The sequence below is a fragment of the Thermobia domestica genome, chromosome 9 (assembly GCF_964235325.1).
Source record: "Thermobia domestica chromosome 9, izTheDome1.hap1.1, whole genome shotgun sequence".
Classification (NCBI taxonomy): domain Eukaryota; kingdom Metazoa; phylum Arthropoda; class Insecta; order Zygentoma; family Lepismatidae; genus Thermobia; species Thermobia domestica.
In genome coordinates, this window is record NC_137462.1 from 39,742,849 (window position 1) to 39,769,467 (window position 26,619).

Here is a 26,619-nt window from a genome sequence, read left to right on the forward strand (position 1 = left end):
CTGCACTGAGATAGAGGCCTTTTCTTTTGCCAAAATGTTGATCACATCCTTTTATGTCACAACAGTAAATTTTATTTTACATAAAAACACATATTTTCCAGTTTTCCGTATGTAAATACATATTTTAAGAATTTTTGTTTTAAAAACATAAAATCTCTCATTGAGACCTGCTACATCGAAATCTTCGAAAGAAAAGAAATGCTTATTTTCCCACGCCTCTTTCATATCAAGTGTGTCAAGTTTGTTTTGTCTTTGAGCACATTGACTGGCAGACTTCTGTAAGGTCCTGTTGAGTACCCAGGCACAAGCCAGTTACAACATTGCAGAACCTTGAATCTACTACTTGTCTTTTCGTTTATTGTGTTCTGAGTGGTGTTTCAGCACAGTGCGTGTGTGTGTTTCCTTACTGTAAAATGCCTAAAATAAGGGCACTTTACAGTAAGGCATAAAATAAAATACAACATATTCGCTCGGAATCTGCGCATCAAAATATTTGGGCATGTATGGACGAAACTACAGAGTCCAGTGGGTACAAAAAATGTAGAAAACGTGATTGTAAGCGTGCTAAGTAATGATGACGAAACTGTGTTAACGAAAAATTATTTGCTAGTGTGTAAAGAGCTATCTGCTGCTACACATGTAACGATAGCAAGACTTTTCAACGAAGCAATGCAGTTATTGTGGCCAGAAGGCATAAAATTTGACAATGTTCTTCTTCATGTTACAGGTGCTGCAGCTGCAGTAAGCCTTGCTGTTAGCTATCCCAAAATAATGCATGTTACCTGTGTGGCTCATGCGTTGCATAGAATATGTGAAAAGATAAGTGTTCTTCATCCTAAGGTCGATAAACTAGTTTCAAATGAAAAGAAAGTTTTTATCAAGTCACCTAAAAGAATAGACATTTTAAATAAAAAAAAAAAAAAGTCCTGGGATTCCTTTTCCACCCGCTCCTGTAGTTAAGCGATGGGGCACTTGGTTGGACGCCGTTGAATATTACGCCCAGAACTTTGAACAATTCGTATTTGTCCTAAATGATCTCAACAAAGACGGAGCATCGTCTATAGAAATTCTACAAGAAGTGTTAAAAGATCCCTCCGTAAAACTCGAGTTAGCATTCATTTCCACAAGCCTGTCCTTTGTTTCTCGTTGCATAGGAAAGCTTGAATCATCATCGAACACTGTCAGCTTCAGTGGGTGAAATCTGCATAGTAGAAACGAAACTGAAACAACTTCCTTGAGCTAACGGACAAGTGCTAATGTCTAAATTTACAGACATTTTTGAAAAAAAAAAAAAAAAAAAAAAAACTAGGTTTTCAAACAGTGTGTAAAATTGCACGTGTTTTGGAAGGGGAAGTGGTGAGGGAAGATGGGTCTATTTCAGTATTAGCGAAATTTCGTGTTTCAAATATGTGAGAATTGTTTTTTGTGACGTGGAGCGATCTTTCTCGCAACATAAGATGCTTTTTTTTTTTTTTTTTTTTAAGGGATAATCGTCACAAATTCACAATGGTGAAGTTGGAGAAAACTATGGTGGGCCACTGCAACGGTTCCAAAGAATAGTTCACTAGAACATAAGTATTTTAAAACTGAATTTAAGGTGTTCACAATACACATAATATTTAAGTTTCTGTTGCGAAATATTTTTGTTTTTGTCACATATTTTTCTGGTTTTATTTATTTATTTATTTATTGAAACAGAACACAACAGATATTATACCCAATTACAGTGCTCAGCTTTCATGAAATAATATATTTAAAATTTCCATTTTAAACCTTCTGAGGCAATCAGCATAAATATCTATATTATTTGTCATTTTTAAGAGTCTGTTGTAGGTTGCACTATTCCTCCATGTTGGCGACTTATTTAGGATATTCGTCCTTGCTTTTGCACAATGAAAGAAGTTATAGTTTTTCTGGATGTCTTTTCTACGTGCTACGTTCATTTGAAAACTCAAAAGCAATTCGTTGCAGTCTAGCTTATTATTAAGTACATTGTATAAAAATATCATGTCAGATAACGTCCTTCTTTGTTTGAGTGTTAGAGTTTCAAAATTCCTATTTAATGAATTAGAGTTTTCAGTTCTTGGGAAAATGTTTGTTTCCTTATATACAAGATATCTAAGAAATTTGGACTGGATTTTTTCTATTTTTAGTGAGTTAATTTTTGTATCTGGGTTCCATACAAGCGTCGCATATTCGAGTTTGGATCGAACGTAAGTTTGATACAATTTTTGAAGCGTGGCAGGTTTACGAAACTCCCTACTAATTCTTAGAATAAACCCAAGATTTCTGTTCGCTTCATTTATTATGTTATCAATATGAGGTTCAAATGTAAATTTCGTATCATACATTACTCCTAAATCATTGACAGTACTTACAACGGGTAGTTGAATCTCATTAATTGAATATTTAAATTGCACCAGTGCGTTTTGTAATACTCATAATTTTACATTTACTAATATTTACATTCAATAAGTTACTTTGACACCATTTCACTACTGAATTTATATCTTGAAGTTGATTATAGTCATTTATGGAACTTATACATCTAAAAAGTTTGAGATCATCTGCATACAACAATTTGTGGGAATACGTTATACATCTAGGAAGATCATTTATAAATATTACAAATAGTAGAGGACCCAAATTTGACCCTTGCGGAACACCAGATAGTTTATAACATATTTCCAAAATTTATAGCACACACACACACACACATGTATATATATATATATATATATATATATATATATATATATATATATATATATATATATAGCACATGAAGTTCCGTTCCCTAGATATGGCTTTCAATAAGATTTCCATGATTAATGACTTTCTTTACGTTTAGTCGATATTTTATTCGTTTAGTAATCTATTCACTGTTTCAAAATATATAAAAAAGGAACTTACAAATATTAAGAAATATTTAACATTTCTTAATATTCTTAACATGGTTTTATAATAGAATAGATAGGGAACTAATGGCAAGACAAATCAGTGGAGAGCTTCAAATTAAAGCCTGTGGCAAACATCTTGGCATTTCAGCTAAACGAATAAAACGCAAGCTTTGACGCGATGTTGTCGAGTGCTAAGAGGAGTGGCTATGGCTAAGCAGACGAACTACAGCACGATCAGGTGCCAGAGGATAGACGTGGGTGTGTATAAAATAAACGTGGAAATACCGCTGGCCTCTCATTTGCTAGCAGCATTTAAAGGGAACTTGGAGCGCCCCCTTCAAATGCCAACATGTTTGTCACGCCGTTTAGTACTTTGAAGAATGGATCGCATTTAAATTTCTTACTACTTTAACAAGGGCTCTTGTTTTGTTTAGATCAGACATTTTTAACTAGGTGCTCTATGGCGTCACAGTTTCTTGCCCCATTCTCAGTAAACCATACTGGAAATGGTGTGGAAACAGATGAAGAACCTGGTGCACTCATAAAAGCAGTGACAACAATCAAACAAGTTTATCATAGCGTAGTCGATAGTTTTGCATATTGGTTACTGGTTGAACAGTGACTAATAGTGTACTGACTACACTTGTTTATTTCATTCCCCTACGGCGTCTCCCCCCTCTTTTACTCTACATGTTTCTCTGTGCCGTTTTTCTGATCCTGAAAGCATTCTCCAATTGGTCATGAGTAATTTGTACCTTTAGTCACTTAGATGTGGCAAACGTAGTCTATGACATAGCTGATTGTAACAGATGGCAGTGTTGCCAAAAGTACAGTTTGGACCATACAGAAATAGTAATTTACACTTTTTGTACGGTATACGGTCCAATTGCTTGGTCGTAAGGGTTATGTATGGCCTTGCTGAGATTTTGTAACAAATTATATTTTTAAGCAAAAAAAGTTATTTTCTACCACGGTTCCTATCTCCCAATGACGTTTTTTCCCTCACAATTTATCGCAAACAGTATTAATGATGCTTTGGGCGTTGACTTTCCTTTCGCCGCGCCGTTTAGTAAAACATATGTAATATATAAGGCCCGGATTTGTATGTAAAAACATATTTTTTTTCAAACTTGTACAAGCCCAAAACAAAGTTTATTATCTCAAGTAAGAGTCTGCAAGTATAAACTACAAATTTTATTTCACATAAAAATACATATTTTCTGAAAAAAGCTATATAAATAAATATAGTGGACACTTTTGTAATAAATATATACTTTTAATATTTTATTTTATTCTAAATTTCATAACGATTTTTTCTTTCTCTCGAAAGAAATTAACATCGGGGAAAGAATAGGCTACATAAATCTACCCATCATATTTGCAAGCAATTTCCCACCTGCAGCGCTGGGGTAACTTGTGCCAAACAAAGAGCTTCTAAAGGAGCGCTTTGTACTTTGAAGCCAAAACTGAGGGGAGGACGAATGACCGTAGGTGAAGGGGAAGTAATAGTAGGCACAGCACTTTTATTTTAGGTATATTACTAAAGCATGAGAAGGGTTAAAGTGCGTTATCATTGCCTTCACGACCACGTGATTTGTCAGTCGTGATGATGCTAGGGCTTCCAGTCCTGCTTCAAAATCCCACTCCAATTGTCGCTCTTTTACCACAAGCTTTTAGATGCCAAACATCTTTTCTCCGTAATATTATCGCGTTTCAGTCTAGAAAAGCATTTTTATCACCGACGGTAAAATCTTATTTTGTCAATCATGTTCGAAGCGTGTAGGTGCAGATAAACGTTCCCAGGTAGTGACTTGACCTGCAAAAACACAAGTCAAATTGATAGAGTGAATATTCGTGATATGCCCCTTTTTAAATACGTGAGGTTAACATCGTTTGATGTAGAACGTTCCTTTCTTCAATATAAGCCATTATTCCGTGACAATAGGCATGGTTTTATGATAGACAACTTGGAAAAGACGTTAGTTATTCACTGCAATGCCCATGGAATTTCGACATCTGATGAATAGGAGCTATTGGTGATTACCAGTATTTATTTTTCTTATGTTGGGCGTTTTCCCATACTTTTCCTTATTATTTTTTGTTAAATATTTTTTTTTTATTTTTTAAAGCAAATATCTTTCCATTTTTAGCACATAAAAATAAATATTTTAGTTTATTTTAGCACATAAAAATTCGAGCCCTAATTATCTCTGCTAAAGATAGTATAGAGAAACACACCGAAGTTACACTTATGAATGAAGTATTTATGCTAGTAGTTGAAGCGGTAAGTATTCCATGTATGGGGTATGGATAGCCCCCGTTGACGTCACCGTTAGCTGAGAAGATGTTAACAGATTTACTTCGTTAAAGAACTCGGCTGAATTAATTGCTCTAGCTGCCTAATGCAATAAACAGAAGTCAAAAATTTGCTTTCATTCAAGAGTTATTGTGAGGCAAGTGTGGAGTAACCGACATACGTACAAAAGTACTAACATTGCAATCTTATAAGGTGCACTAGCATAATCCTAAAAAAGGGGAAATCTGAAATAAATTGATTACCTCTCGACAGTGAATGCAGATGTTTTAATCACTCACTACGGTATCTCTCTAGAAGTCCGGACCAAACCGCTTAAGCTAGAAACTTGAAATTTGGACTGTGCATAAGATTTGTAACGTGAGATACCACTAAGAAAGAAAGAGTAGGGAAATTCGACGAGAAAGTACGGAAATTGGGGATGGTAATTAAGATAGCTATTAAAATCTCCATATCTCGTTATCTCTGAAGGTTAGACACATTAAATTTGGTATATGAACTTTTCATTTAAAATACTCGGAATTAAGCAAGTGTTTAAGCTTTTTCTTTTAAATATTTGAACTCGAAGATAATAAAAGATGGTTAATAGGAAAGCTCGATGGGGATTACAACTATAATAATAAGACACACATATCTCGGATCTCTTAGACATGAACTTTGGCGTTTGGACTTCTCATTAAAATAATAATAATAATAATAATAATAATAATAATAATAATAATAATAATAATAATAATAATAATAATAATAATAATAATAATAATAATAATAATATGTGTTTCACCTTTTTAAAAATATTTGACCTAGAAGGGAAGAAAATGGGGTGCGCAGAAGAAAAGGAGTGGGATTATAATTATTATAAGATGTTCATATCTCGGAATCCCTTAAGGTTATACCTGAAATTTGGTGTTTGAACTTTCCATCTCTTCATGTGTTTTAGTGATTTTATATGTTTGACAGAATGGAAGAAAAAGGGGTGGACGTGCTTTTCTAAGAAGCCCATACGAGACGTTCAAATTTTGTGCAACAGATGGAGTTCAGACGAATTCCCCATATGAAATTTGCAGAAGGAAGAACGCAAAATATTGCTATCAGTAATATGTGGCAGAATTTGCTAGTGTGCAACAAAATGAATCCAGCTGTAACAGCTTCACAGCATACCAAAACAAGTTAACCCTTTTAAATTATGGCTTTTCGGCGTAAATTATAGACTTTCAGTCAAACAGCTATAGCATCATTTCTATTTATCCTAGGATCATGGTTCGTGCCTCATTCTCTTCAGAATAGGTACGAACCAAACGGTACCATTCACATTTTCCTATCACATCCTTGAGGCGGGAAATTTTTCAAATTTTTAGCCCCTCTGGACCCCTTGTGTTAACGCACAGATCTCAAACTCAACTGAAAAATACTAAGGGATGTACTAAATGTGTGTACAAAATTCCAGGCTTCTATCTTGAATAGTAAGGGCGGGAAAATATTTACCAATGATCCCCACAATGCCCCAGATTTCTCAAAAAGACCCAGATGGAACATTTAAAAAAATCCTGAGACATCCCTATTTATCCTAGGGTTATAGCTCGTACATCATTCTCTTCAGAATAGAAAAAGCTTTCAAACAGTACCATTCACATGTCTCCATCATTTATCTGACGCGGGAAAATCGAGTAAAATTTGATTTTTTGTTAAAAACTATTCTTTTGTTTACATTTTGCCCCTCTGGACTCCCTGTTTTAACGCAGAGATCTGGAAAAATTTTGAAAAATACTAAGGGGTGCACTGAATGTGTGTGCAAAATTTTAATCTTTTACGTGTAAAAGTAAGCCCGCCAAAAACTAATATTCCCACAATACTCCAGAATTCTGTATAAAGCAGGATCTCAGGTAAAAATTCCCTGAGACATTACTATTTGTCGTAGGATCATGGTTCGTACACCATTCTCTTCAGAATAGAACAGCCTTTCAAACGGTACCATTCATATGTCTCCATCATATATTTGAGGCGGGAAAATCGCGAAAAAATGATTTTTGTTATCATAAAATTACAAACATCACAAAAATCATAATAAAAATATTTTTTTAAAGTTATGACGTCATTACACCCTATGTCTCGACGCAGGAAAGCGTCAAACCATACGTAACATTTTCTACAATGCCTCCAGGCTTGAAAAAAGACACAGAAAAACCGAAGTAAAAAGCTTGATTGGTACTTTTTAAATCGAATAATGAGGACACTACGTTAGTACCTAAAAATAGATACTATAACTTAAAAGGGGTAAACTACATAACAACTTGCCTACGTAAATTCTAACACAACGCCGTACTCTACAGTAACTGCGGAAGATGAAGATGTTTTGTTTCGATATTTAAGAAATCGGTGAATGTTCTTATTTTTTGTTATTTTGTCATGCTGTAAACTAACATTTTAAAATACTTGCCATAAAGTTCAATTACTATTTTTACTTTATCATGATAATTTCCAATCAAAACAATAAACACGTCTGAATAAAATAAGAAAAGTTACAAATGTTTAGAAAGTAAAGTGCTTTATAAAAAAAATTATTGTGTAAGTCCTGCGGACGATAAAATGATCCATTCTTTTCCTGTGTGCGGTTTTCGGTTTTGTGAGTCTGGCAACAGTGATTTTACACGTCATTCAATCATAAACAGAAGTAAGGGGAAATGTAGTTACATTGTTTTGAAGTATTTAATTTTAATATTTTAAATATATCTAGTAATACAGTAATTATCAAGATACTTTAAACAACAAAATATTCCTCCATATTTCAAAATTGATTCTAAACATATTTTTGTATATTTTTGTACATTCTGTATATTTTTGTTTTTAGTTAGGGCCTACTAAAGCAGTAGGATTGTAGTAAGGAAGTTCAGTATGAAAGATAAGCTGGGTGCTACCATCATATCAAAAATCGAAAACTACAAGTCAATTATCTGAAATTGCTCCGTGATTTTTTTTTGTTCAACAACTGTATACGCTTTTGTTACCTGAATGAGAGGCCCAGGAAGTTGTTTATTTATCGTAAAGAGTCCTCGTTCAATGCCATCTGCTGTTATGCAATGAGGCTTCAGACAATCGCTTTTGTTCAATGGACAGTCGAAACATGCTCTGCAACGAAAGAACAAGAAGTAATCTGTGTACATAAAATATGCATTTATTATATGCCACATCACAGATGGCAACTGTTTCACAGAAAGATAAAAGAAACGATTTTCACTTCACAGAGCAAAAGGGGCTTGCCAACTATACAATAATTAAAGCTATGATGCTATCGATAGTGCCCTTGTGATTAGGTAAATAGGCCTATAGCCTACCGTAATTTTAGAATGCACATTTTTTGTTGCAGTTTTTGAATGTGTAAATAAATTGTAGATGTGCATTAAATAATTATAAAACACATAGATTTAGGTTTATAACAGTTATTTCAGCTCAAATAGATCAATAACGATTTCAGAATTGGCAAATGACAATCTTACATCTATTCTTTAAACGCAATTACATTTACGAGGGGATGCAAATATGTTGTTGCTCAGAGCAGTGTTAATATTTTTTTTTTTTTTTTTTAATGATGAGCACAGTGACGCTGATTTGGAGTTCTAATCTGAAGATTACCTGACAAGTTTACTATATATTATTGCTGTTATTAGTAGCATTATGCCTGTTTCTACAATATTATAACGAATAGCATAACGAATATACCATAAGGCTTTGTAATATACGATAATTTTAAATACAAAAATCGATAATTTTGTTCTCTAAGGTTAGCAACTCTGGAGTAAAACTACGGTAGATTTCAAAGTGTGCAAATTTCAGCTCTGGAAGCGGGAAATAATAAATCTATCACTTTGGATGCAATAGAAAAGACAGAGATGGATTCTATTCTTCAGATGTTTAATTACAATCAAAAACAATTTCTCGATTTTTCTTTACAATGTTTACTATACAAGAAACAGTAGTTGTACTAGCTTTTTATTACTTCAGGTTTCAGCAGAAAAATGAGAAATCTAGTTGTGGGCTCCTGAATCCATACCAAAGAATCGTTTTTCAAGTCCTATTTCCATTTCTACTGGTTTGGAACGGAAGTGGCTCTCGGTTTCAGCCACTTTCGGTTGTAAAAGAATAATGAGGTAGGAGATGGAACTTGTTCCTCTTCCAATAATAATAATAATAATAATAATAATAATAATAATAATAATAATAATAATAATAATAATAATAATAATAATAATAATAATAATTCCTTTGCTCGCTTGCACAACGCACAGCATCACTAGTAATAATAATTATGTTTTGAAGAAGAGATTTAGAAATCAGCATAAAACCATCTGTTTTTCTAGAGTATCTTCAAGCATCGTTCCATTAACATTCCTCCAAGGTTAGAGCTTAGCTCACGAATCTCTGCCGCGATTCTAATACGTTTATGTCGTCAGCCGCGGCAGAGATTCGTGAGCTAAGCTATACAACCAGCATTTATTTGCATCTTGTGTTGTAAAGAATCGAAAAAAATTGAAGAAGGAAAAATGTTTCCCCACCGTTTTTTCAAAGGCACAAAATCTTAAAAAAAAAAAAAACAAATTTTAGTTTTTAATTTCTAGAGGAGTACTTTGTTACACAGTTGTTGCAAAACTAAACGTTATGCAATATCCTGTACCCTTTATATAAAGTTATTTATTCATATTTATTGCGGACAGGACGGAATTTACTCAGCCTCATCCCCCTCAAGGAGCCATAATCAAAAGAAAACTTTGTTTTTGAAAGCAGAATAACAGTATATTCATTAACTGAAAGTTTGGAGCCTACTTATTTCCTTTTCAGATGAGAATTGAATAATTAGTATATCTTGATTGTTTTTGCCGATGCACTATTAAAGCATTATATTTACAATTAAGAAAGTTTTTAGATTTTATATATCTTATTGATGAAAGAATACTCTATATCATCATCATAGGTATTCTGCCATTCTTGGCAGGTCATTTGCTGCAACTGAGAAGCTTCCATTCTCCACGGCCTTCCGCTGACCTTTTCGTCTTCACGTACGATTTCTCTGTTTTAATATTATCCATTAATTGCAATAGACTGCTTCGCTCCCTCTATCTCTTTCCTGTCACAATACCTTCTAGTATATCCCTCATGATACAGTTCCTTCTTAGCCAATGTCCTAACCAGTTTCTCTTCATGTTCATAATAATATCTACAATTATTTTTCTCTTCCTCACAATTTCTAACACCCTCTTATTCGTTTTCCGCTCGACTCAGCTAATTCTCTCTATTTTTCTCCACACCCACAATTCGAAAGTTTCCAGTCGTTTTTCATAATTTTTGCGTAATGTCCATGTTTCTGATCCACACAGTACAATACTCCATACGGGGAACTTTATGAGTTTTTTCTCAACTCTTTATTCAAGATCTCACATAACAGTACTTTTTTCCTCCTAAGGGTTTCTTTCGCCATTCGTATCTTTGCTTTTATTTCACGTTCACAATTCATATCATTACTAATAATACTACTCAGAATCATCTAAAATAGAAATGAAATGAAATCTTTGAGTTTTACGAGTAATGGACGACGATGATGATGACGATGATGATGAGTAATGAATGAAATGGTGGAATGAAGAAAGTGGGAGGAAACAGGAGAATCCCGAGGAAACCCACGCACACGGTGTTTGTCCACCACAAAGTTCACTTGGCGGGAGCTGGGATCGAACCTGGGACCTCAAGCACCAGTGGTGAACGCTCTACCACTGAGCCACCGCGGCCCCTCATCTACAATAGAAGCAAAAATAATTCAGTTTCGTCAAACTTTCGAAAATTATATGAAAATAGTAACATTTACCAAACAACCACTACTAAATCTATATTCGCTGAGTGTACAGTACAGCAGAATCACTTAACTTCACAAGTACAGCCTTCTTCAAAATAATTCTAGCTACCTACTCTGCTTAAAAATCCTTATAATTTTCTCTTTGTTTCATATTTTAAAAATGATATAATAATTCTATACATGGCTTTGAGAATACAGCCTATTAGAGAGAAACGAGTGGAAGATTATACGTCATATTCTTTGCATTTATCCAAAGAACGTGCGGATTCACAAAAATCCTCCCCCTCCTAGTTCTACTGGGAGCAAACAGATTTTTTTCTGTTACCGCTTGGTACGTCTCTGTTTGCACTGAAAGTAATGAGTTAAAAGTTCATATTCAGTATGTTTGAAGTACAGGAAATAACTTACTTGACAAAGTTTTAACTTCGGATAATAACAATAAATTGATTATTTTGTCTGATGCAGACACAAACACCAACTATGTGTGAAACACTAACTGGCGCTGAACATAATCTTTTCCGTATCGCTATTCTTTCAACAAATGTATAACCGAAGCAATAGTTTGTGTGTAGCACACACACTCATTTAGCCCTCTATTTGTCAGTTATTTTAATAACTTGTAAGTAGATTCCTGATTTCATGAACAAATTAATTGATTTGAGCAAATCTTTGTTATAAATACACGCTGCAGCTGACTTGAACAGACATTTAACTGTCCTAGCCCATGCTGCATCTCACATCTAATTCTTCTTCTCAATAACAATTTGTGGCATTTTTGGGAAACTTTGACTGACCCTAAACTCTAACTTTAATGGCCACTAACTTGGGAACTAAAGGTTGTAACTGCACCTGTGCTTCAAGGTACAGCCGATATTTAATTTGTTCAAAGATTAATAATTACGATGTCAGCTCCATGCTAGAATGCCTATTGGAAAACTGAAACAAAGTAAGGCCCAGTGTCGCCATTCGCGATGACGTTCGCGAAAACGATAATAACAGCAGGTTCTTTTGATGTCGACCCTTACGTAAAGGAAACGTCAAAAGTTGTTCCGGTAAGTAGCCATTTATCATAATATATGTAGCTTATAGTCTATGATTTACCTCAGTAATTGACATAAATAATTTACTCTTTAACAAGAAATTAAATGTTGTTAGTTTATTATATCTGAATATATATTTTTTTTAAAAAAAGAACACAATTTGGAAATAGTGCAGTGATACAACAAATTAATCATATACATTCCTTTTATTTACAGCTCTATAGAAGATATGCAAGGCAGGATTCCAGTACAGCGGTCCATCAGTTTTAGGTACGTATTCCAAGGTATTCAAGACAGGTAAGTATTTTCTTAAACAGTTTTAGCAGAAAATATTTATTAGATTAAGTTAGTTTAATCATAGAATTTTCGATGATAGTAGTAGTAGTAATAGTAACTTTAGAATAGGTTTAGGTTACGTTATTTTCCTTTTCCAGAAGTTAGGGTTTTGTATTTATTTATATTGTAATACTGTTACTTAGTTGATACAAATTATTGTGATGGACTGTATTTTAAAAAGTAGTTTAGTTAGTAAGTAGAGTTCGGAGTTTTCTTTGGAAGTTAGGTTAGGTTTCAGCAAAAAGGAAGATATGCTTGATAACCTCTATAAATCAGTACTGAATATAGTAACATACTTAGTTTTCTTTTATTGTTTGTATATTGATTCTTTTAAAACATGCTAAATAATGTATTTTAATTTTCTTTACAGATTCCGAACGAATTGCAGCTGATTCCTCTCCATCCAACATGTTCCAAATATGTTATTAATATAGTACTCGTTTTAACCACGATACAGTATATCAACATTGTGGCACCACACTTAAATATTATTTATAATCGCCACGTAATCTCCATAATTCTTAGCTGCAATCGCAAGCTAACATATTCTTCATAATATACATATTTATTGAAATTACAATTTTGATATGGAATAGGAGGGATGTCAACAGCATTGTATTATATTTCTTAAAATGAAGGTATGCTACAATAATATGCAGTTATGGGATTCATCAAGCTATCAATATACAAAAGTATTGGTTAAGGTGTTCATAAATAACCATCTCATTCAATCACTCAATACTTACTAACCATGCGGCATCCAGAAAAGATCTGTGAGATTACCGAAATTCTGAAGTCATTTTAACTAGAATTTAGGAGGCAGTAATATGTCTTAGATCTTCACGACATTCATAATTAGTGGCATTATATTATGGGAAGAATGGACCTTCCCATATAATGTTATTACTGCTGCATTATTATTTTCTATTCACGACTTTCAACACAAATATTCAAAAAATTTGTCTATTTAAAGTTTAAGATTTACCTGTTTGTTTTCCACACTTATTATGCACTTTTTAAAAGTACTAGGTCTAAACTTGGCTTTACTATAGGTTTTGTAAATAATTATTTTATTTTTTTAGTTTTGAAGATTAACTATGTCTTGTTTCTGTTTATTTTATATATTAAAATTCATCAAACTTTTCTTGCTAAACAGTAATCTGGAAACTCTTTCTTATTCAATCCACTAACATCCGATAATCGAAATTTTTAATTAAATGTAATAAAATAAACTTCTTCTTCTTCTTTTCTGTAGTATCAATTTGTGCTCATTAAATAAATCGCTGATCGCAGAGAAAATTAAACTATTTAAAATGATTACAAAATTAATACTTGAACGAAAATGAAACAAAACAAATTAATTATTTCTAGAACGAAAATAAACAAATACTGTAACGCTATACAAGCGGGGCGTTACAGTTTTCCCCTCCGTATAAAAGAAAATTTTATGATAAGTAAAATTTTCGAAGGTTTAAGTCCTCTTTTAAAGTTATTATAGCACAATTTCTTTATATCTTGTGGACTATATATGGCCCGACATACCATTTTCAACCTGCATGATTAGTTGTTCGACTCGGGTCCATTTTGGAGAGTCGGCATTCTACCTTCTTCATTATGTTGGGTGTTAGTTAAGTTCGAAGTTGATGGTTTACTCATCACCTCCTGCGCTGCAATAGACGTGTTACCATTTATTCTATTTCTTGGTCCTCTACCTCTGAACCATAGCGGTGGCATAGAATAATTTTGTAACCATGGAGGCGTCTGTTGTGCATAATTCATCCAATTGTAGTCCCATCTTCGACGTCTAGTTCCTGGTTGATAAATTCTCTTATACGAAGGTTGATTGTCGAATCTCTGTTTGGGTTTAGCGATATCGGTACTTTGTGATAGCACAGTCGTATCCTGATTGTTCGAAGTATCAGTTTGCGAAGATGAGTCTATCTTGAGTCTTTTCACGAAGTTAACTCTCGGTCTAGGGAATATCTTCCTTCCTTCTCGAGAATCAAATTTATTCTGTTGAAATATGTTACTGCTGTAATCTTGTATTTCTGCAAGGCGTAGAAGCAAATCATCCACATTTTTGCTCGGGGTTGATCTTAGTATTTTAGCATCCTCAGATGGTATGCTTGTTAGTATTAGGTCCATAAGTTCATCTTCATCTACATTCGTCGAGATACTTTGGTACTTCTCAACGAGATCCCACACAAAATCAGAGAGAGTTGCATATTTAGTACGATCATATCTCATATATTGTAATTGTCGCTTGTGAGCTCGCTCCAACCTCGCTGATAGATAATGTCTTTTAAAACTTCTTACGAAATCCTCATATGTATGTATACCCTTTTGAACACTCCGAAACCAGGCTCCTGCTCCTCTGGTGAGACACCTTTGGGCGATCACTAGTTTCTCTTTGTCTGTTAATTTAAATAATTCCAATGTCTGAGTAAGTTCCTCGAGGAAGTTCTTCGCGTGTCCATTGAACTGTCCACTGAATTTTGGGAAGTCTCGTAGATCTCTAAATTTGATGATATTTCCAACTGTACTCGACGTCACTTCTGGTTTGATTTCTTCGCTAGCTTCCTCCCGCTGAGACAACGGTTCTTCCAATATACATTTCGATACAGTAATAGGATTGTGTATCGTGGTATAACCAGGAGTTGGAGATGGACTTGTTAAATTACATGGTGGAAGTTGCATTCCATAAGTAGTCGTAGTAACAGGTGGATGTATGAAAATATTGTTAGATCCTCCAACATTTCTTAAACTGCTGGAAACAGTGGTTACTGTTGTACTTGTAACAGTTTCCGAACCTAAAACTGTGGGAATATTCGGAACAACTTCTACAATATCTTCATCCTCGACTCTGTTTCTTTTGTCATCACTGTTCAGCTTCAGATTGTTAACTTCCATTTCCAATGAATGAATTCTCCTATTGACGTGGTCAGCTAATTCACTGTAGTGTCTGCCAAATCATGAATCTTCTTATCGTGGTCGTCTAACTTCTGATCATGGTTGTTTTGTTTCGTTTTAACATCTTCTACATCAGTTTCAGTCTTTGCTTGGATTTCTTTTAAGTTGCCGACGATAGTTTCTACTTCGATCAGTTTTCTTTCTGTAGTCTCTTCTCTTAGCTTCAATTCCTTTATATCAGCATTGAGAGCTTCCATCATGGCTTTCTTGTCTTCTCGCATTTCCTCACGAAAGGCGCTCATATCTGTTCTTAGTTCTTTTATATTTCTTGTCATCTGCTCCTGATACATACTCATTTGTTTCATCATCATGAGCATTATATCCTTGGGAGTCATGTCATCGAGTAACAAAGGTTCTTCAGGTTGTGTTTGCTGTTCCGTCTGTAAGGCTTCCGTCATTTTTAGGACCATTCCTTTTTCATAACTTTTTCCACTTGCCTTCTGTTCATCTTTCTTTTTAGCGTCTCCACTTCCTACTTTCTTCGGTTCAGCAATTCTTTCATTTTCATCTTCAACTGTCACAACTTCACTTTCTTTCTCCTTTTCTTCACTCTCTTTCTCGCCTTTCTTCTCTTCTTCAGGCTTCTTTACTCGTGTTTCATCATTTTCTTCTTCAGATGACTCCATTAAAGTTTCTACAGATTCTTCATTCTTATCTTCAAGAAATTCACATTCATCACAAGTCCATTTGACGTTTGTGTCCATCAATTTCTCATATTTTTCTTCAGGCATTTGTAAACACTTTAGATGAAAAGAGTTCTTGCATCTTGCACACTCAATAGCCTTCGCGGTGCGTAGTGTCCTTTTTCGGGCACCCTTTTCACCCGCAAAATCTGTCTTTCGACAGCACATATAGACAATAACTTTATTATCTTTCTTCAACATTTCAATATTTTCATTATTACAGGGAAGTTCCACCATCTCCCATTTGCCACTTTATTTACTTTCATATTGTTACACAACACATAAAAGATTAAGGAAAATATTGTATCATTTCACATATAGACAAACAAATAATCTAGTTATAATCTCAAATGTTCCTTTCAACAAATATGATTTAGAATTCGCTTCTCTTACCAGACGAAATTATCCAAGTTAATATTTCACTTATAACTGTTTTCCATTTTTCCTTCTTTTCTACGAATGGATTGTGACATTGTTTAAATCCTGTAATAAGCTATTGACGTCTTTATTACGAAAGTTTAGACGACATCAATAAATCCGTAGTGCTGGTTGTCGCCATTTTCTGTAACTGCACCTGTGCTTCAAGGTACAGCCGATATTTAATTTGTTCAAAGATTAATAATTACGATGTCAGCTCCATGCTAGAATGCCTATTGGAAAACTGAAACAAAGTAAGGCCCAGTGTCGCCATTCGCGATGACGTTCGCGAAAACGATAATAACAGCAGGTTCTTTTGATGTCGACCCTTACGTAAAGGAAACGTCAAAAGTTGTTCCGGTAAGTAGCCATTTATCATAATATATGTAGCTTATAGTCTATGATTTACCTCAGTAATTGACATAAATAATTTACTCTTTAACAAGAAATTAAATGTTGTTAGTTTATTATATCTGAATATATATTTTTTTTAAAAAAAGAACACAATTTGGAAATAGTGCAGTGATACAACAAATTAATCATATACATTCCTTTTATTTACAGCTCTATAGAAGATATGCAAGGCAGGATTCCAGTACAGCGGTCCATCAGTTTTAGGTACGTATTCCAAGGTATTCAAGACAGGTAAGTATTTTCTTAAACAGTTTTAGCAGAAAATATTTATTAGATTAAGTTAGTTTAATCATAGAATTTTCGATGATAGTAGTAGTAGTAATAGTAACTTTAGAATAGGTTTAGGTTACGTTATTTTCCTTTTCCAGAAGTTAGGGTTTTGTATTTATTTATATTGTAATACTGTTACTTAGTTGATACAAATTATTGTGATGGACTGTATTTTAAAAAGTAGTTTAGTTAGTAAGTAGAGTTCGAAGTTTTCTTTGGAAGTTAGGTTAGGTTTCAGCAAAAAGGAAGATATGCTTGATAACCTCTATAAATCAGTACTGAATATAGTAACATACTTAGTTTTCTTTTATTGTTTGTATATTGATTCTTTTAAAACATGCTAAATAATGTATTTTAATTTTCTTTACAGATTCCGAACGAATTGCAGCTGATTCCTCTCCATCCAACATGTTCCAAATATGTTATTAATATAGTACTCGTTTTAACCACGATACAGTATATCAACATTGTGGCACCACACTTAAATATTATTTATAATCGCCACGTAATCTCCATAATTCTTAGCTGCAATCGCAAGCTAACATATTCTTCATAATATACATATTTATTGAAATTACAATTTTGATATGGAATAGGAGGGATGTCAACAGCATTGTATTATATTTCTTAAAATGAAGGTATGCTACAATAATATGCAGTTATGGGATTCATCAAGCTATCAATATACAAAAGTATTGGTTAAGGTGTTCATAAATAACCATCTCATTCAATCACTCAATACTTACTAACCATGCGGCATCCAGAAAAGATCTGTGAGATTACCGAAATTCTGAAGTCATTTTAACTAGAATTTAGGAGGCAGTAATATGTCTTAGATCTTCACGACATTCATAATTAGTGGCATTATATTATGGGAAGAATGGACCTTCCCATATAATGTTATTACTGCTGCATCATTATTTTCTATTCACGACTTTCAACACAAATATTCAAAAAATTTGTCTATTTAAAGTTTAAGATTTACCTGTTTGTTTTCCACACTTATTATGCACTTTTTAAAAGTACTAGGTCTAAACTTGGCTTTACTATAGGTTTTGTAAATAATTATTTTATTTTTTTAGTTTTGAAGATTAACTATGTCTTGTTTCTGTTTATTTTATATATTAAAATTCATCAAACTTTTCTTGCTAAACAGTAATCTGGAAACTCTTTCTTATTCAATCCACTAACATCCGATAATCGAAATTTTTAATTAAATGTAATAAAATAAACTTCTTCTTCTTCTTTTCTGTAGTATCAATTTGTGCTCATTAAATAAATCGCTGATCGCAGAGAAAATTAAACTATTTAAAATGATTACAAAATTAATACTTGAACGAAAATGAAACAAAACAAATTAATTATTTCTAGAACGAAAATAAACAAATACTGTAACGCTATACAAGCGGGGCGTTACAAGGTTTTCACAGAAAAATTGTCTGCCAAGTTTAGTCCAAATTGTATGAGCTCTGTAGGTTGCATAAGATGTAAACTGTCCTTAACATGAAAGAAATATCAAATAAAGGACGAGAAGGCCACAATTATAATTCAGAAAGTTCTAAATGAAAATTATTCGTCATAATAGAGTGCGATAAACGATGAAAATATTTTGATTTTGAGGAATACGTCTCATGTTTCATAATGATCTTCACATGTGTCTGTCCTTCGCACGGGAAGAATAACGTTTCTGAGCTTTAGTCCGTGGGACTTGGCAGGTGCAAAGACCATCATGCAAGAGCAATCCCTGTCACACTATCTCACTTCCAAGGGAGGTGAATTGCAGAGCCCCCGCCAGCGGCCCCAGCTAGAAACTTTTAATGTTGGTTCTTGTTAGTGAAAGATTATAAATCACCTGCTCATTGTCTGGTACAGTTCCAACGTGAAGTCATATGAACATTCTCTAGGTGCTTCGCCCTCCACACACTCCCTTACACACGGATGTGACGCTTCATTACCTATAACAGAAAAAGATACATTAAAATGAATGTTGTATACATTTCGCAATGACGATGTCTCAAAGATTTAATGTTCAGTAAGTTTTGAGTTGAGTCGATTTAGAGTTTAACGTCCCGTTCAGTAGCGAGGCTACATGAGACGTGGACCTATTGATTAACGTGGAATCCGAACCATATGAGATCCCACCGGGAATTGAACCCGGATCTCATACGCCAAGTCAGTAAGTTTTGTTTACATATGGAAATTTTTGCATGAGTGTATACTGCATCCTAGCTAAGACACCTGGATCAATGATGCCAACCTGAAATCCCACCTCGGTTATAAAATCCCACCTCGAAAGGTAGAAATTCCCATTTTACTCTGAATTTCCCACGTTATAGTAATTACAAAATTAAAAGAAGAAAAAAACTCATGAAATATGAAAATGAAACTATTGTATATCACTTACTTTCTTCAATATACCAATCTTCTACGTTTATCAAATAGTTTCTGAGTGAGTATATTTGTTAATTTTGAAAAAAACAATTGAAAATGTTGACAAAAATAAGTGCACTTTGTTGTCGTCTGAACTTAGTATTTACATCATGTTATCATCTTCTAATAAACGTAACGATCAGTGTTCTAAGTGGAAAGAAAACAAGGTGGTATGTTTTATTACGATTTTGATTCGACATACCGGCTATCTAAATGTTGAAATACAGTGAGGGCATATTGCCTAAAACATTGCATTTCTATTTACACAATGACTGAAAACTATTGGGGAGCTTCTCTTCAGTTACGGAGGGGACTTTGATCTATCGCCAATAACTTTTTGAAAGAAATAGAAAAAATATCCCCTTATGTTGTATTATAGAGAATTATACGCGCAAATTCTCAAAAACCGAATTCTTATATTAACAATTTCCTGAGGAAAACTTCCTGACTCCCAACTCGAATGATGGATATTTCAAACCCCTGTAGGAGCCGCCCCAACAGCAGAAAACCCCTAAATCCGTCCATGCTTGCTCAAACACATTTTTTTACGATGTTCTGGATTTATTTATTACTTATTTATTTATTTCAGAAAACAACAGGCGGATGCCTAATTACAGTTTTCCAACATGATAATATAATTTAAAATACACATATGATAACAAAATAATACGATAACAAAATACTTTAACATACATATAACATGATCTACACCTTATTTATTTAGAGTAAAATTCTGTCTATAGCTAAAAATGTCTATCTCTGGGTGCTTTTCTGACATCTTATTATACAATAAACACATTTTTCTGACAGGCGATACATCCAATGAATTAGTCCTTTGCGCTGAGAGATGGAATATGCTATTATGGGGTCTGGTTGCTCTATGTGGGACGTGAAGTTTGATTTCTGATAATAAATATTCTGAATCTACTGTACTATGAATTATTTTATGTAAGAAAGATAAAATAAAGTGAGTCCTCCTGCTTTTAAGTGATTGTAATGAATATTTGGTTCGAAGATCTTCATACTTCTCAAAGTTCGGATATATCCCTGTTTCTTTATATGTTAAAAAGCGCACAAATTTATTTTGAATATTTTCGATTTTATTTGTATATTTCTTACTATCAGAACCCCATATTATCACTGCATATTCCACTTTAGACCTTACATAGGCAATGTATAGTGTTTTGAGGACATTGGTGTTAGAAAAATCACTTCCCAATCTCATCACAAAGCCAAAGTTCCTAAAGGCTTCACCAACTACTCAGTTGACATGAATATCGAATGATAGGTTTGACTGCAGAGTGACTCCAAGATCAGTTATATAATCCACTCTCTCAATTGGTGTTTGATTAATAGTATATACATTGCGCACATAGTTCATTTTTCTGGTGTATGATACTACTTTACATTTTTTAATATTTAACAGCAATTTGTTTGATTCACACCATTGGAAAATAGAATTTATGTCGCTTTGCAAAGAAATAGCATCTAATTCCGTGGAGATACTACGATATATTTTTAAATCGTCAGCAAACAATAGTTTGTGGCAGAGTTGGCGTGGGTCAATGAAAACTTGACCCATGACCCACTGACCCACCACCCACCGTGACCCACTCTGACCCACCATGACCCACCACCCACGGTGACCCACTCTGACCCACCGTGACCCACCACCTACGGTGACCCACTCTCATCCACTGTGACCTATTCTAACTAACCAAAATCCATCATCAACTCTGAACGGGGAAATTAGTGTGTGCCTAAAATATACTTGTACTAAGAGAGTATTCTTGCAAGTGTTAATTTCTGAACGCATTCCAAAAGAAACTTCTATTCGCAGGAAAATAACCCTGTGTAATATGGAAAAGGTTTTGTTTTCTCAGTTCACAGTATTTTTCTCACAAAAAAAAAAAAAAAAAAACTTGAAAAATCAGTTTTTCATAGTTTATAAAGGTGCTCGGGTACTCTATGTGAGAGCATCTCCATAAAGTATGCTCATAATTGTAATTTGTTTAATCACTAAAACACCACGTTAAATTTAAGTTACAAATATGCATAATTGCACTTATTATGAATATTTATTCAAAGTAGTTTGCCTAAAGCATAGAAGAGACTTACTAAAAATTAGGTACAAAGTTGAATTAGTAATACAAGTATACATTTTCCATAATTCGTAATTTTCCACCTTAAAACAAATCTGAAATCGGGTTTATTTCCTGTTGGTAACTTTTTCGTGGTAAATCATCCGCAGCGGAATGATGTCCATCCTTCAGCCAAGAAATAACTAGCTCGTGTACTTTGAGCTTGTCTAGCGGTGGGCCATTAACATTGATGAACAACAAGTTAGACAATGTTTGAGCACTTAGTCTATTTCTAATATCAGTCATCTGTAAATTCATAAGGGGAAATCCCCGTTCGCATTCTGTCGTGGAAATTGATAATACTTCTACCCGATTTCTGCAACTCCTCATCGACAATCTGCTTGTTAGACTGATAACGATTTTTCTTGGTCAGTTTTGAAATACTCAGCAAGAAGTATAATCTTTCTATCACCATACAACATCCTTTCCATATCGACCATGTCAGTTGGCAACGTCGACCCATGGAGAACAGAAACTTCATCTACCACACCTTCGATAGGGAATCTTGTGAATAAATTATCAATTACAACCTGATAAACTGATGATTTCTTATTTGTTTATAAATTTATTTTCGCAATCACAGATCAAGGTTTGATGCCATTACCAAGTTCCCTCCCCCGTCTAGAAAGCGAAAGGGAACGAGGTTCCTGGAGTGTTTAGAGGTGAATGGGAATTTCCCTCCTTCTTCCCCTTCAATTACCACACTGCTGTTTGCCATGTGACAAATTACGATGAATTTAAATTAAATTATCATAGTATAATTATTTTCTTGTTGAATTATCAATACTTTTCAGTGGAAAAAAGAATGAAATTTGAAAGTTCCAAATCAAGGGAAGTAGACCAACGTAAAAGGGAAAAAAAGTGTAAAATTTTCCATATAATTATGCGTACAATCCAAACTTAAAATTTCCGTGTAATTAAGCTTACAGTACAAATTTTATGCCTATTGTAGTCAATTTTTTGGGTTGATTGCCCTGTGCTGTAAGCGCTCTATATAATAAACATAAGCTTCAGCAATTATTATAGTAGAAAGCAATGGATATATGAAACCAAGCACTGTATTTTTTTGTTTCTGATTTTTTTTCTTAAATAACATCGATCGTTTTCGATCATTTTTATAAACCAACTCACTACCAATTTTCCATATATAGAAAGTGCATACCCCCACACACATAAAGGAGAATTTAAAAAAATGCTAGGACACATTCTGTTTATTTTCAATAAAGAGTTAATACACTGAATTTCAGCTCCGTAAGTTTAACTAAGACTTGCGAGATACTCATTTTTTTTTTCGCAAAAATTCGAATCCTCTCTATCTCCTTAGGATATTATGCATTATAATAAAAGCAATATAACATACCAGTTTTGATTAAGGCCTAACTATATACCAAAAGTAATTTCATTTGAAATGAAATGAAATGAAATCATTGAGTTTTACGTCCCACGGATATGCCGGTTAGGCTAAAGGAGACAGTGATTATGAGAAATGAATGAAATGGTGGAATGAAGAAAGTGGGAGGAAACGGGAGAACCCCGAGAAAACCCACGCACACGGTGTTTGTCCACCACAAAGTTCACTTGGCGGGGACTGGGATCGAACCCAGGACCCCAAGCACCAGAGGTGAACGCTCTACCACTGAGCCACCGCGGCCCTCGTAATTTCATTTGACTTTGACCGTGATGATCAGGCACACATAGTTACATTCAATTTTTTATATAATAGTTTATATATTACAGTATTCAAAAATGTATTTTTTCCAGTAGTTAGCTCCTCTAAACACTCACAGATCTCGAAAGTCAAGTAGTAATAGAAGTCCTATTGCTATTATTACAATTAAAAATATCAATATCCAAAAGTCCTGAAGTTCCTTTTTCACTTGGTTAGATATACTCACCTCAGGTAAGTAGACAGAAACAAGTGGAAAAGGAAGGGAAATGAAGGTCTTGAAAGTAAAACGAAGACAAATTACCAGTCTTCAGAAGATACTGTCTACAATGCAGTGAGCAGAGAGGGTCGGTGGGTCGCAGTGGGTGATGGTGGGTGGTGGGTCGCAGTGTGTCACGGTGGGTGGTGGGTCGCAGTGGGTCATGGTGGGTGGTGGGTCGCAGTGGGTCACGGTGGGTGGTGGGTCGCAGTGGGTCACATGCTGTTGACCCACGACCCACTCAGAAAACTTGACCCACCGACTCACTGACCCACTCCATCTCTGGTTTGTGGAAGATGTTATTACAGGTGGTAAATCATTAACAAATAATATAAATAATAGAGGTCCTAAGTTCGATCCCTGAGGCACACCAGAGTCTACGACATATTCCTCAGTTAAAATATTTTTGTATCGAACGCGATGTTTGCGTTGGCCAAGATAGGACGCTATAAATTGTTGAAGGTTTTGTGAAAAATTGAATGTCACAAGTTTGCTTAGAAGTATATCATGATTAATTCTCGAACACCTTGGAGAAATCTGTATAAATCATATCTACTTGTTCCTTTTTATCAACTTGATTAGCTATAAAATGTATAAGTTCTGAGAGATTAGTTACAGTTGACCTCTTTGGTATGAAACCATGTTGAAAAGGAGATATTACTGACCGTACATGTGAGTAAATTTTTTCATATATAACAATTTCAAATACCTTAGATGGGGCAGATAGCAGTGTTACCGGTCGATAATTTTTTATTTGGTCAGTAGGACAACCTGTTTTGGGAATGGAACAGACGTCACCAATCTTCCATTTCATAGGAAACGTAGAAGCTATTGACTTGTTAAAAATAACCTGTAGGGGATGTTTCAGTATTTCTGAGCAGCCTTTAATGATATACGGTGGTATTTTATCCGGCCCACAAGATGACCGTGGTTACGTTTTTTAGTAGCATTCTCAGCATCTTCGATGTCTATAAAGTTAATATTTAATTTATCCAGAATTTCCGAATTATTGTATTGCTCCATAGGAATAAGATTAAAACTTGATTTATTGTATGTCACTTGAAAATTTGCCATAAATGCATTTGCAATAGCAGCATCGTCACTCAAAGTTTGCTCATTATAATGAAACAAGTTACTTCCCGAATTACTCTTTTTATTCTTAACATACGTCCAGAAAATCTTAGGATTACTTACAATATAGGCCTCACAGTTGTTTAAGTATGCATTGTATGCCTTGGAAATTTCTTTTTTCGAAAGAGCTCTCAATTCTTTAAATTTATTGTAGTGATACAGTGCGTCCCAAGAACCCTGCTTCCATTTCTTATGGTGATATGATTTGCTCGTAATTAATCTAATTATGTCACTTGAAAACCAAATGGGATAATTGAATTTAGCTCTTTTTCTCGGGATGCACCGGTCAAAAATAGAATAGAGTATATTATAGAAAGAATCTACAGAGCCGTCCACAGTCAAACTATCTGTGATAGGTTCCCAATTTGTTTGTGATATTTCGTGGCATATTTTATCAAAGTCAGCTTTAAAAAAATTATAATCTCTTACCTCACTTTTCGTTGTACACTTAGCATTTCTAAAGCTAATATATTTATATTCAATTAGTAGGGCTGGATGGTAAGCATCCTCGGATACGAGGGGAGGGTGTTCGTGTATGACTTCTAAGCTGACACACACACACATACGAAAGAGTGGTGGCTCAGTGGTAGAGCGTTTTCCTCCGGTGCTTGGGGTCCCTAGTTTGATCCCAGCTCGCGCCGTGTGTACTTTGTGGTGGATAAACACCATGCTCGTGGGTTTTTTTCGGGGTTCTCCCGTTTCCTCCCACTTTCTTCATTCCATCATTTCTTTCATTTCTCATCATCACCGTCTCCTTTAACCTAGCTGGCACAATCGTGGGACGTAAAACTGAAAGATTTCATTTCACCAAAAAACAAAAAAAATCAGAAAATCAAATAGATAGTGTTGCCAAGAATATTTGGTTAAGTCCTTGGAATAAAATTTAAAAACTCCTATTTTTTTGCCGAAAAGTTCGTACCGGAAATATTAAGAAATTACACGAACATGCATTACAAATGTCACCTTTAATGCATAAAGTTACGTAATATGTAGTATTTTTAACCACCAAAAATCCCTTATGGATGCTTATGTCATTTTCTGTTTATTATGATTTTCTGAAAACGTTGAAAGACAGGCTTTTTTTTCACAAATAGCTTTTTTCCAGTACCACTGAGTTCGAATCTCGTAAAGAACAAGCGAATCTTCATAGTACTTATATGTTGATCCGTTATGTCAAAAGTTCTACGGTCTCTTTCTTGTACATACTTTCAGGCAGGGAGTTATGACTAAAAGTGAATTAAGAAATTGCGAGTCCATTTTGTTTTTCTTCTGTATTTTAGTGACATCCAACATAGAGAAAATTCATTATCGTCAACTCAAATTCCACGGTACTTTTCTCTCTTCTTTTAGGAAGTTAGAATCTGAATGATCGAAGCCATGGTTGGTAACTCAGGATAAAATTATATTTTGTCAGGATAGTGTAAAGCACAGTGACAGTGCTCAATGAATATTACCACTATGGCGGTTTATTGCGATTCACTTTCACTCATTGAGTTTTCTTTCTTTCTTTTTTTTTTTTTTTTAAATCCAACGATTCCTACGAAATTTGCTCCTACGTCCACACGGTTAGCAAAGATGTGTAAATGTTCCTACGTTTAAAGATATTTCCTTACTGTAGACAACATTAGTTAGATAGTAATTGCAAAACGCTATTATATTAAGTAAGATTAATATTTTTGTTTCAAGACCTTTCGTATGGGTGCCCAACAATTATGAGCACTCAAATTTCTGGTCTATGGCAAAAGATTTCGAAACGGTTGTCAGTTTATTTTAAGCGTTTATTTAATAAGATTAGATTACAGACGG

At 34.2% G+C, this 26,619-nt stretch overlaps 1 protein-coding gene across 1 annotated transcript in view; it reads right to left on the reverse strand.

Annotated features, from left to right (window-relative positions):
* LOC145694596 (multicopper oxidase 3-like) overlaps positions 1-26,619 on the reverse strand; it is a 110,372-nt gene that overhangs the window by 69,809 nt on the left and 13,944 nt on the right. The window contains exons 2-3 of the mRNA XM_081770966.1: positions 19,039-19,141; positions 8,220-8,340 (exon numbers count right to left, since the gene is read on the reverse strand). Coding sequence (XP_081627092.1) covers positions 8,220-8,340; positions 19,039-19,141 — 224 coding nt within the window. The remainder of the gene's footprint in view (positions 1-8,219; positions 8,341-19,038; positions 19,142-26,619) is intronic.